Source organism: Elephas maximus, chromosome 18 (assembly GCF_024166365.1).
Source record: "Elephas maximus indicus isolate mEleMax1 chromosome 18, mEleMax1 primary haplotype, whole genome shotgun sequence".
NCBI lineage: Eukaryota > Metazoa > Chordata > Mammalia > Proboscidea > Elephantidae > Elephas > Elephas maximus.
In genome coordinates, this window is record NC_064836.1 from 11,456,008 (window position 1) to 11,469,184 (window position 13,177).

The 13,177-nt window shown below is 39.9% G+C and overlaps 1 protein-coding gene across 2 annotated transcripts in view; it reads right to left on the reverse strand.

Moving 5' to 3' along the window:
- KDM5B (lysine demethylase 5B) overlaps positions 1-13,177 on the reverse strand; it is a 90,002-nt gene that overhangs the window by 33,683 nt on the left and 43,142 nt on the right. For both annotated transcript variants that reach the window (XM_049858302.1, XM_049858301.1), the window contains exons 8-11: positions 11,880-12,038; positions 4,858-4,977; positions 2,550-2,708; positions 1,319-1,500 (exon numbers count right to left, since the gene is read on the reverse strand). In XM_049858302.1, the coding sequence (XP_049714259.1) occupies positions 1,319-1,500; positions 2,550-2,708; positions 4,858-4,977; positions 11,880-12,038 (620 nt within the window). The remainder of the gene's footprint in view (positions 1-1,318; positions 1,501-2,549; positions 2,709-4,857; positions 4,978-11,879; positions 12,039-13,177) is intronic.

Genomic DNA, 13,177 nt, shown 5'->3' on the forward strand with positions numbered 1-13,177 from the left:
CTATGCTACAAAGGCACGTTCAAACCAAGAAATGTGATCTGAACATATGTAATGCATTTTCCTCCCTCAAGTATAAAGTTTAAACATGAGCCTTTCCATCTGAGTTTCCCGGCACTTTTTACATCTGACCCTTTGGAAAATGCAGATATCTAGAATTTCTAAGAATATAAGGTATCATGCTAGCTACAGGGTATATGGTTACACAATTTCCTATAAAACTGATGGGAGATGCCAACTCTCCATCTTCCTTTTCCTTTGCCCATTCTGACAGATGAGGTTAAATCAAACACTACTAAGGCAACTGGCATTTCTAATGAGCTCTTATTCTTCAAAGCACTTTAAACTGTCAACCAATTAATCTGTAACATCCCTGTGAGTTGTGGTAAATATAATCTTCATTTTACAGCTGGGAATAATTGTCTAGGGAAGCAGAACTGATGCTACACATATATATGCCAACTCCCTCTTTCTTGTGGTACATTCTCAAATTCCTTGTGTGGGTTACAGATCTTCAAAACAGCCCTGATGGTGTAGTGGCTAAGTGCTTGGCTGCTAAATGAAAGGTCAGCAGTTCGAACCCACCAGCTGCTCCATAGGAGAAAGATGTGGGCGTCTGCTTCTGTAAAGATTACAGCCTTAGAAACTATATAGAGCATTTCTACTCTGCCCTATAGGGTCACAATGAGTCGAAATTGATTCAGTGGCAATGGGTTATGGATCTTCAAGTATTTTCATACTTAGAAAAACCTGGGAGGGGGGCAGATGTAAAAGAAGAATGTTTTTGGTTACAGAATTTAAAAAGTCCAAGTATCTACTGCCCTCCCCCTCTCCCAACAGAGAGCAATGAGGCCCACTTTACCATGTGTAGTGATATCAGAATTCAGCCCAACAAATAAGATGGTAGCCACAAGGGTTTAGGGGACACTATGGTACCTATACACCACTCCTCTCCCCAAGGGGTATTGGGCTACCACTGCCACCAAATGGGACTTTCCATAGTAAAAGCAATACTCAGCGCTTGTTAACTCTCCTATGGGAAAAGACTTATTTGACATCTGATGAAAGCTGTCCACTCTCCCTCCAGAAACACGTTATACTTGCACAACAGTGCACCTGCAATTTCAGGGGATTCAAGGACTTCCAGGAATCTTAAAGAACCACTGTCTTAACTTGCTAAGATGTCTTCCAACAGCAGTAAAAACTTTATGGAAAAAAAGTAGCTTATTACTCTTTAGACAAAGATTTATCTGAGATGAAAGGGAAAAGTTGTCCCACTCAGTTTGCAAACTACTCCCAAGTCGTATTTGGAAATTCTCACCAGTGCAGATAGTTAATTGAATAGCTCCAGTGATCTTCAATATGCCAGCAGAATGAAGAAAAGCACATTCCCACATACAACCAAGGAAGTTTCATGCCACAAATATCAGCAGTAATGTGAGCAAGGACAGACTGTTCCATCACCGGCATATTGTTCAAATTCCAGCCACTATCAAGATATTCCTAAAAATAAGGAGATAAAAAGGTAGAAAAGGTTTAGCTACATCATACTAACATTTTAGAACTCTGATTGCTTGAAGAGGCTGGTTTGAAATAGTCTTCAAAATAAAAGGGCAGGGTAGGGGCAAAGGGGCCACTATACTGACTTTTCTGATACCATAAATTAGTACCGCCTAGTTTTTTTTTTTTTAGTTTTGAGCTCAATATATATAAAATCGGATTCATACAGTATATACTTTTGTATCTGTTTTTTTTTTTTTTTTTTTTTTGCGCAGAATGAGCCCATTTATATAAAGTTCAAAAATAAGCAAACTAACCTATGGTGTCAGAAGTCAGGACAGTGGTTATCCTGAGACAGGAAGGTAGTAAAGGGGACAGGGAAAAGAGAGGGCTTCTGGTGTGCTGGTAACTTTTTATTTCCTGGTCTAGGATTGGTTACATGGCTGTGTTCAGTTTCTGAAAATTAACCAAGCCGTTTATGTGTGTATGTGTATATATATATATATATATACACACATATATACATACATATATATATGATATGCGTGTGCATTAAATTTCAAAAAAGTTTACTAAAAAGAAATTTGACTTTCTACCAGGATAGAAATAGAATCTTCCTAGGAGTTTGTTAGTGTGGAAAATAGACTCAAACTTTAAAGCTCAAAAATAAATAGGTCTAGTCCCAATCCCTCACGTTTTGTTCAGGAAGAGAAACCAAGGCAAAGGGAAGGAAGTAATTTACCATATTACTACAATGTAGTAGCACCGCTGGGATTAGAACTCGATTCTGTGAGCTCTTTCTACTTTTCTTGAAATCATTAAATATCTGCTAATTAGGATTTGCTGAAAGTCATCATAAATCACTTCAAGCCAACCACATAGAAGTGTAATTACTAACTCAATTTCCAAGCAACATGTATGGGCTTTAATTTTTTGTAGTAAGGTTATTGTTAATCCAGGATTACACACTTTAGATCAAGGATATGCTGAACTACCACCTTTAAACACTGGCCCCTCCATCAAAAGAAAAGGGTCTCACATCTTGAGCCTACCTCTTCCTCTGGTGAAAGTTTGAGTTTCCCATCTCGCACAGGAAAGCCACTGCCAAATTCCTTTGAGGCGATATCAGCTCCATATTCCACTGTGACATCCTCTTCAATAGTGCTTACCAGTCGCCAAAATTCTTTCTCAACCAGCTCTGTGGGAACCATCTGGAAATAAAACAAGGGGGAAAAGGAATGAATTTTCTTGCAAACTCACTAAATGCCTGTGACCAATCTGACTAGATGAGCTATGTGACAGGAATCACAGGATGGATCCCAAACAAAAATTGTGTCCACTTAATGTTCTACCATTCATCATAGGCAATTTAGGCAACAACTCTATTTTCTAAAAGGAATTTTATAACTAAGAAGAGTTAAGCATTGATTAAGAATTCATGTTCCTCTATCATCAACTTGAACACTACTGCAAAAGGGAGCCAAAGAAATAAAAATCCTGATATTTAGAAACTGGAGAAGTTTTTGTGTTTTGGAAACATCCCCAGTTTCACTGTAGCCTCACTGACTATCATACAGTAATAACAGTTAGCTCTATTTGAACGACGCTTTATACTCTGAGATACTTTCAAACGTATTACTCAAGACCATCTTTTCATTCTTTCACTAGACCTGACTGACAGCCATGTAGGCAACTATGATGAAAATGATAGGGTGCAGAATATAAACAGTCATTACTTTGCAGCAGCATGCCCTAGTATGCCACCTGACCGACTGTCAAGGACCTGTTGTTAATTTGGGTCTAGGGGCAAGTAACATAAATGCCTATCCCTTAACGTCCTCACCTCCTAAGTAAGAAAAAATTCCACCAAAGAATAGATAAGCAATGTGAAGAAAGAAGTCATATGCTGGTGTCACCAGAAATGCTTAAAGCAAACAAATGGAGAAATATAATAATGCACAAGGGGGTCAAAACAACTGAAAATTAAAATGAGAGTATACACTTAAGCCCATTAAATAAGTAAACATGCTAAGTACCATTAATAGCTAATGTTAGTGAGGCTGGATAGAATAGGTTCACTCATACATTGCTGAGGTCTCATAAACTGTTAGGGTGGGAGAAGAATGGATAAATACTCTAATCTACCCTCAGTAGCCATCCCCCCAAAATAACCCAACTAAGAACAACAACATGCATAAAGTGACTGTTATGGCATTTTGTTAGCAGACAGAAAAAGCACAGCGTCGATCTCCAGAGGTATGGTAGGAAACCGTTTAATTTTGGTGTGCTCATCTGACAGAATACTAAATGCTGAATGAAAAAACATACTTACGCTTCTAAGTGAGTTAACAATGGACTCTATCCTCAAGTTTACAATACTAATTTACGCTTATGTAACAATATATGATAAATGTTATCCCAATGCATAGTACTATGCTTGGCACAAAGCAGGCATTCACTATTTTATCAAGTTTTTTTTTTTAATTAAATTTGTTGAGTTCAAAGGATTGCTAGTGATTTTTCTTCCTTGGTATTCCGCCACTGATGCTTATACTGCTTCTGCGGAGGAGCCTATCTTTAGAGAAATTCTCAGATGAAAACAGAGAATGCATTTTAAAGTACTGCTAACTCAAGAGACAGAAAGGGCCACATAAATCAGAGACTGTATCAGCCTGAGACCAGAAGAGAACTAGATGGTGCCCGGCTACAACCAATGACTGCCCTGACAGGGAACACAACAGAGAATCCCTGAGGGAGCAGCAGAGCAGTGGGATGCAGATCTCAAATTCTCATAAAAAGACCAGACTTACTGGTCTGACTGAGACTAGAAGGACCCCAGAGGTCATGGTCCCCAGACCGTCTGTTGGCCCAAGACTGGAACCATTCCCAAAGCCAACTCTTCAGACAGGGATTGGATTGGACTATAAGATAGAAAATGATACTGGTGAGGAGTGAGCTTCTTGGCTCAAGTACACACATGAGACTATGTGGGCAGCTCCTGTCTGGGACGGGTAGATGAGAAGGCAGAGGGTGACAGAGGCTGGCTGAATGGACACGGGGAATACAGGGTGGAGAGAAGGAGTGTGCTGTCTCATGAGAGGGAGAGTAACTAGGAGTATGTAGCAAGGGATATATAAATTTTTATATGAGAGACTGACTTGATTTGTAAACTTTCATTTAAAGCACAATAAAAAAAATAATGAAGTACTGTTGAATTCTACTATCACTAAACAAATTAAAGTGTTCATTGTGCCTGACAATTACTGTCAAAGATAGATATCAACTCAAATTTGTCCTCAGCTACACCTCTCTCCCAAAAGTTATTAATGTCTTACATCAAAGCAGTACATATATACATACATGGACTGGCATGTTGAAATAATCAGATTTAAACGCATCTGCCATTTCCCCAAAAGTACGGAGGGTATAGTCTCTGGCTGCTTGTTCAAAGCCAAAAGCTTCTTGTGGTTTATTACACTCCTGTGAAAGAAAAAAAGGGGGATTTACTTTCACTCCACTATTAGAAGCGATAGTTGAAAATGGCAAGCTTATCAGGTAAGTCACCAGGCTGGCAGATAAAAAACCAGGTTTTATGTTAGATCTATGTTAAGTCTACATTAGAAAAACTGACTTGCTTGGAGGACAGTGTCGTCCTAATAAGCAAATAAAAAATTACTGCAGTCTATTTCAACAACGGAGTTCCTGGCTGGCGCAAACAGGCACAAGACTACTAATCAAAAGGTCGGTGGTTTGAACCGACCCAGAGGCACCCTGAAGAAAAACCTGGCAATCTGCTTCCAGAAGGTCACAGCTATGAAAACCCTGTGGAGCACAGTTCTACACTGCAACACATAGAGTCGCTATGGGTCAGAATCTACTCCACAGCAAACGGTTTGGTTTTGGGTTTTAACAATCACAATTTGGAGTAATTTAAGTAATTTATAAAGAAGCAGCCTAAAACCAGGATCGAGTAATGTCTTCAATACTGGAAATGAGGGAAATAATGTCCTCCTAAGAGTTTTTTTAAGAGTTAAAACTATAAAGCCTACACATAATGGATCAGAACAAAAATAAATCATTTCATGGAAACAGAATGGCTCTCAGACAAACAATATTAGATTATGGCCAAATAATGACATGGAAAACAAAAAGTTGGAAACCCTGGTGGCATAGTGGTTAAGCGCTACAGCTGCTAACCAAAAGGTCGGCAGTTCAAATCCGCCAGGCGCTCCTTGGAAACTCTATGGGGCAGTTCTACTCTGTCCTATAGGGTTGCTATGAGTCAGAATCGACTCGACAGCACTGGGTTTGGTTTTTTTGGGTATTGACAAAACCACGCCTATTACATGAGGTACTAAATGTTTAATTCAGCTAACAGTACCCACACCGCACCCAAAGACTAACAACCTCCTCTTGATAGGGACACCTTTTATGTTGCAACATGGTTATCTGAGGAAGCACTAAAAACCTTTATATCCAAGCTGTACTATAAACTTCTGTTTTATACACACACACACACGTTTATATATACAAACATACATACATCCCAAGCCTAACACAAAGGTAATACATCAACTGCCTGCTTAATAACACAAAATAATACCCATGGTGAATTATTTTCAGACTTTTATCTGTGATACCATGCACCATTAAAATTGTCAATAATCACTGTGCTACATAAAAGTATTATCTATAAAGGAAAAACAGATATTACTAAAATTACACATGTAGTTTAAATCCATTTGCATTTTAAAAATCTATATAAAAATACAAAAAAGTCTGAATGAACATACCCCAAAATAATAATACTGGTTGCTATTGTTTTTTTTTGTTTCTTTATTGTTAGGTCCTAAGAATTTGTACCCTGTGTACAACCTGAGGAACCACTGTCCAAGCCTGAGCCATTTTCACAATCGTTGCTACGCTTGAGCCCACAGCCATTGTGTCAATCCATCTCCTTAAGAGTCTGTTTTTTTCACTGACCTTCCACCAAGCATGATGTCCTTCTCCAAAGAATGGTCCCTCCCGAGAACATGTACAAAGTACAGGAGACAAAGTCTCACCATCCTCACTTCTAAGGAGCATTCTGGCTGTATTTCTTTGAAGACAGGTTGGTTCATTTTTCTGGCAGTCCATGGTATATTATTCACCAACACCATAATTCAAACGCATCAATTCATCTCTGGTACTCCTTTTCCATCGTCCAGCTTTCGTGTGCATATAAGACAACTGCAAATACACGGTTTGGGTCAGGCACACCTTAGTCCTCAAAGTGACTACTTTGCTTTTTAAAACTTAAAAGAGATCTTTCACAGCAGATTTGCCCAATGCAGTATGTCATCTGATTTTCTGACTGCTGCTTCCATAGGCGTTGACTGTGGATCCAAGTAAGTGAAATCCTTGACAACTCCCATTTTTTCTTCATTTATCATGATGTTGCCTATTGATCCAGCTGTGAGGATTTTTGTTTTCTTTATGTTGAGGTGAAAACCATACTGAAGGCTGTAGTCTTTGATCTTCTTCAGTATGTGCTTCAAGTCCTCTTCACTTTCAGCAAGCAAGGCTGTGTAACCTGCATATCAAAGGTTGTTAATGAGCCTTCCTCCGATCCTGATATCTCGTTCCTCTTCATATACTTCAGCTTCTTGGCTTGTGCTTAGCACAGAGATTAAATAATTATGGTGAAAGGATGCAACCCTGACACACACTTTTCCTGGTTTTAAGCCGTGCAGTATCCGCTTGTTCTGTTCGAGTGACTCCCTCTTGGTCTATGTACAGGTTCCACATAAGCACAATTAAATGTCCTGGGATTTCCGTTCTTTACAATGTTATCCACAACTTATGATCCACAGTCAAATGCCTCTGCATAGTCAGTAAAAAAAAAAAAAAAAAAAAAAAAAAACAGATAAACTTCTTTCTGGTATTCTCTGCTTTCAGCCAGGGTCCACCTGATATCAGCAATGATGCCCCTTTGTCCCATATCCTCTTCTGGATCCAGCTTGAACTTCTGACAGTCCCCTATCCATGTACTACTGTAACAGTTCTTTGAATTATTTTCAGCAAAATTTTACTTGTGTGTGATATTAATGATATTTTTCAATAATTTCCGTATTCTGTTGGATCACCTTTCTTTGGAATGGGCATAAATACGGATCTCTTCCAGTTAGTTGGCCAGGCAGCTGTCTTCCAAATTTCTTGGAAGAGAGAAGTGAGCATTTCCACTGTTGCACCCTTTGTTGAAACGTCTCAATTAGTATTCCATCAGTTCTTGGAGCCTTGTTTTTCAGTAATGCCTGTAGTGCAGCTTGGATTTCTTCCTTCAGTATCAGTTCTTCTTGATCATATGCTACCTCCTGAAATGGCTGAACATTCATCAGTTCTTTTTGGTACACTGATGCTGTGTATTCCTCCTATCTTCTTTTGGTATTTCCTGCATCATTCAGTATTTTGCCCATGCTGTTTTTCTTGTTGTTAGGTGTCGTCAAGCTGGTTCCGACTCATAGAGACCCTATGCACAACAGAACGAAACACTGCCCGGTCCTGAGCCATCCTTACAATCGTTATGCTTGAGCTCATTGTTACAGCCACTGTGTCAATCCACCTCGTTGAGGGTCGCTGACCCTGTACTCTGCCGAGCATGATGTCCTTCTCCAGGGACTGATCCCTCCTGACAACATGTCCAAAGTATGTAAGACGCAGTCTCGCCATTTTTGCTTCTAAGGAGCATTCTGGTTGTACTTCTAAAACAGATTTGTTCGTTCTTTTGGCAGTCCATGGTATATTCAATATTCTTCACCAACACCACAATTCAAAGGCGTCAACTCTTCTTCGGTCTTCCTTATTCATTGTCCAGCTTTCACATGCATATGATGTGACTGAAAATACCATGGCCTGGGTCAGGTGCACCTTAGTCTTCAGGGTGACGTCTCTGCTCTTTAACACTTTAAAGAGGTCCTTTGCAGCAGATTTACCCAATGCGATGCGTCTTTTGATTGCTTGACTGCTGCTTCCGTGGCTGTTGATTGTGGATCCAAGTAAAATGAAATCCTTGACAACTTCAATCTTTTCTCCGTTTATCATGATGTTGCTCACTGGTCCAGTTGTGAGGGTTTTTGTTTTCTTTATGTTGAGGTGTAAGCCATACTGAAGGCTGTGGTCTTTGATCTTCATCAGTAAGCGCTTCAAGTCCTCTTCATTTTCAGCAAGCAAGGTTGTGTCACCTGCATAACTCAGGTTGTTAATGAGTCTTTCTCCAATCCTCGTGCCACGTGCTTCATATAGTCCAGCTTCTCGGATTGTTTGCTCAGCATACAGATTGAATAGGTATGGTCAAAGAATACAACCCTGATGCACACCTTTCCTGGCTTTAAACCAATCAGTATCCCCTTGTTCTGTCCGAACTACTGCCTCTTGATCTATGTAAAGGTTCCTCGAGTACAATTAAGTGTTCTGGAATTCCCATTCTTCGCAGTGTTATCCATAGTTTGTTATGATCCACACAGCAGAATGCCTTTGCATAGTCAATAAAACACAGGTAAACATCCCTCTGGTATTCTCTGCTTTCAGCCAGGGTCCATCTGACATCAGCAATGATATCCCTAGTTCCACGCCCTCTCCTGAAACCAGCCTGAATTTCTGGCAGTTCCCTGTCGATATACTGCTGCACCCATTTTTGAATGATCTTCAGCAAAATTTTGCTTGTGTGTGATATTATTCTGTAATTTCCACATTCGGTTGGATCACCTTTCTTGGGACTAGGCACAAATATGGATCTCTTCCAGTCAGTTGGCTAGGAAGCTGTCTTCCATATTTCTTGGCACAGACGAGTGAGCACCTCCAGCGCTGCATCTGTTTGTTGAAATATCTCAGTTGATACTCCATCAATCCCTGGAGCATCAAAAGAAGATGGAAGGAATACACAGAGTCATTATCCCAAAAAGAATTAGTCGATGTTCAACCATTTCAGGAGGTGTCATATGATCAGGAACCGATGGTACCAAAGAAAGAAGTCCAAGCTGCTCTGAAGGCACTGGCAAAAAACAAGGCTCCAGGAATTCTGCCCACAGAATCCTTCAAAATTTCAACTAGAGGCTTGAATTTTCTCTTCAGTTTTTTTTGGGCTTGAGAAATGCTGAGTGTCTTAGTTATCTAATGCTGCCGTAACAGAAATACCACAAGTGGATGGCTTTAACAAAGAAAAATTTGTTTCCTCACAGTAAAGTAAGCTAAAAGTCCTAATTCAAGGCGTCAGCTCCAAAGGAAGGCTTTCTGTCTCTGTCTGCTCTAGAAGGTCCTTGTCCTCAATCATCCCACGGTCAAGGAGCTTGTCAGATGCAGGGACCCCAGGTCCAAAGGACGCGCTCTGCTACTGGTGCTCCTTTCTTGGTGGTTATGAGGTTTTCAACTCTCTGCTTGCTTCCCTTTCCTTTTGTCCCTTGAGAGATAAAAGGCGGTGCAGGCCACACCCCAGGGAAACTCCCTTTACCTTGCATCAGGGAAGCGACCTGAGTAAGGGTGGTGTTACAATCCCACCCTAATCCTCTCAACATAAAATTACAATCACAAAATGAAGGACAACCACACATGGCCTAAACAAGTTTTTGGGGGCACACAATTCAATCCACAACACTGAGCATGTTCTTCCCTTTTGGTTTTCTAACTCCTGGTCTTTGCACATTTCATTATAATACTTCACCTTGTCGAGCCACCCTTTGAAATCTTCTGTTTAGCTCTTTTACTTCATCCTTTCTTCCAGTTTCTTGAATGTAGAACTAGTTTCAAAGTCTCTTCTGACAACCATTTTCATCTTTTCTTTCCTTCCTCTCTTTTTAATGACCTTTTGCTTTCTTCATATACGATGTTCCTGATGTCTTCCCACAACTCGTCTGGTCTTTGGTCATTAGTGTTCAATGCATCAAATCTATTCTTGAGACGGCCTGTAATTCAGGTCGGATATACTGTATAGGTCATATTTTGGCTCCCGTGAACTTGTTCTAATCTTCAGCTTCAACTTGAACTTGCATATGAGCAACTGATGATCTGTTCTGCAGTCAGCCTCTGGCCTTGTTGTGACTGTACTGAGCTTCTCCATCATCTCTTTCCACAGAGGTAGTCATTTGATTGCTATGTATTCCGTCTGGTGAGGTACGCATGTACAGTCACCATTTACGCTGTTGAAAAACAGTTATTTCCAATGAAGAAGTTGTTGTTCTTTCAAAATTCTATCATGCGATCTCCAGTGTCATCTCTATCACCAAGCCCATATTTTCCAACTACAGATCCTTGTTTCCAACTTTCGCGTTCCAATCACTAGTAATTATCAATGGATCTCGATTTCATGTTTGATCAATTTCAGACTGCAGAAGTTGGTAAAAATGTTCAATTTCTTCATCTTTGGTCTTAGTGGTTGGTGTGTAAATTTGAGTAATAGTCATATTAACTGGTCTTCCTCGAAGGCATATGGATATTATCCTATCTGTGACAGCACTGTACTTCAGGACAGATCTTGAAGTTCTTTTTGACGATGAATGTGATGCCACTCCTCTCCGATTTGTCATTCTCAGCACAGTAGGCGATATGATAGTCCAATTCGAAATTGCCAGTACCAGTCCGTTTCAGCTCACTAATGCCCAGCATCTTGAGGTATTCCATTTCATTTCTGATGACTTCCAGTTTTCCCAGATTCATACTTCATACATTCCACATTCCAAATATTAATCAAAGTTTATAAGTGTTTCTTTTCATTTTGAGCCATGCCACGAAGGTCCTGAAAACGTTACTCCATCCACACCATTTAGGTCGACTCTACTTTGAGGAGGCAGCTCTGCCCCCGTCATATTTTAAGCGCCTCCCAAACTGAGGAGGTCATCTTCTGGCACCATATCAGACAATTTCCACTGGTATTCGTAAATTTTTCACTCGTCGATTTTTTTTTTTTTAGAAGTAGATAGCCAGGTCCTTCTTCCTGGTCTGTCTTAGTCTGGAAGCTCCCCTGAAACCTGTCCACCATGGGTGACCCTGCTGGTATTTGAAATACTAGTGGCATAGCTTCCAGCATCATAGCAACACACAAGCTCCAGAGTGGTAGTTATGCATTGTGAAATGATCTCTATTTTTTAAGTCATTCAGTGGTTTTTTAGATTTTCTGCAAAGAACATGTAATGCCTTTTACAATGAAAAAATGTAGGTATTACAGTTTTGTTTTTTTTTTTTCTATTAGCTATCAGCATAGCTATGAAACTCACTTCGAAGATCTCCTTCTTATTTTGAACCGATACAGTTTTTGTCATGGGTCTCATTATTATCCATTCCAAAGCTAAAACCAAAAGGCAAAGAACAAATGTTCCAAAAGAAATTTTCTAATCTATCTCTGCCGTTCTTACCTGAGCCAAACACTTAGGACACCTCCAGTCTCCCTTGGGAACATCATGGAGAGGCGGAATCAAGCAAAAGGTGTGGTAACTGTCATCACAGCCATCACACAAGAGAAGCCGATCCTCATCACTGCCGCTGCCGCAGAGAAGGCAGACATAAAGATCCACCTACAGTGACGAAAACAGGTACAGAACAAGGGGGCATGAGTTACTGCTTGATTTTATGAAATTCTAAGAATGAAATGAATCTACAGTATCTCCACTATGATTTAAATGAAAATGCTTCACGTTCTCTAAGGGATATTTCACAATACTTCAAACATCCCCAATTTTAAAGTGTAGTCTCCTAGCTTTCTCAATTATGTATTTAGTTTGTTATTTACATATCTAGTTTTCAGTAGCTTAGAGAAAGATAGTCTGCAAGAAAAATACGTTAGGCAATAAATTACCAGCCTAACTAGAGAGTGAGTAGTAAGCTCTGCTCTCGGGTAGCAGATAACAGGTGCTGCCACTTCCCTGACTCGGATTTGGGCAGAGGCTGTTGTGGTCACAATGCAGTGTAGAGATCACTATACCAGCTGGTTGCACCAAAAACCTCAAATAAAATGATTCAGGAAAAAAAATTACCAGTCTAACCAAAAACAGAATTTATAGAGGAAAAATTCAATTTTGAAATGGTTAAAAGAAAAAGGGTTTTAATTAACCACATTAAAGTTTTAACTTTAACAAGTGGTAACTTAAAGTTTTAATTAAGGGTTCACGTTTCACAAGTTCCCCAAACAACCAGTAATAAAGCGTACATATCGCCTAATAATGCAAAGCTAAGGATTCAACTGAACAGGGATACTGACTTTTTCAGTCTATTATAGTAAATAAGAGGATGGACTCTGCTGTTTTTTTATAGGATTTTTTTTGGTGGTGGTGGTGGGCAGGGGAGGTGATATGCATGGAGAGAACATTCAGTTCTTGACTACTAATTTCAAATTCCAAGAAGAAAAGCACTGTTGTCAGGCTACTCATTGGGCCTCAGAAGGGGACAGGGAAGAAAGGCATCCTGATCCTCTATATTGCTCTCAAGCTTTACTTTTAAGATTCTAATAGTAAACAGCTCCTTAGTCTCTATCTCCAACATGTCCTTCCCTACTCCAACCTACTCCACTCCTCCCTCTGCAAAGCTGAAAGCACCAATAAATCTCATCCTTGATTTCTGATCTAGCTTTCAGTTCACTGAGATGTGGGCTAGTGATTTATCCGCAGTTCTACGCCCCAGTCCAGCTCAACATTCTTCAGTGTGAAACTAAACACAG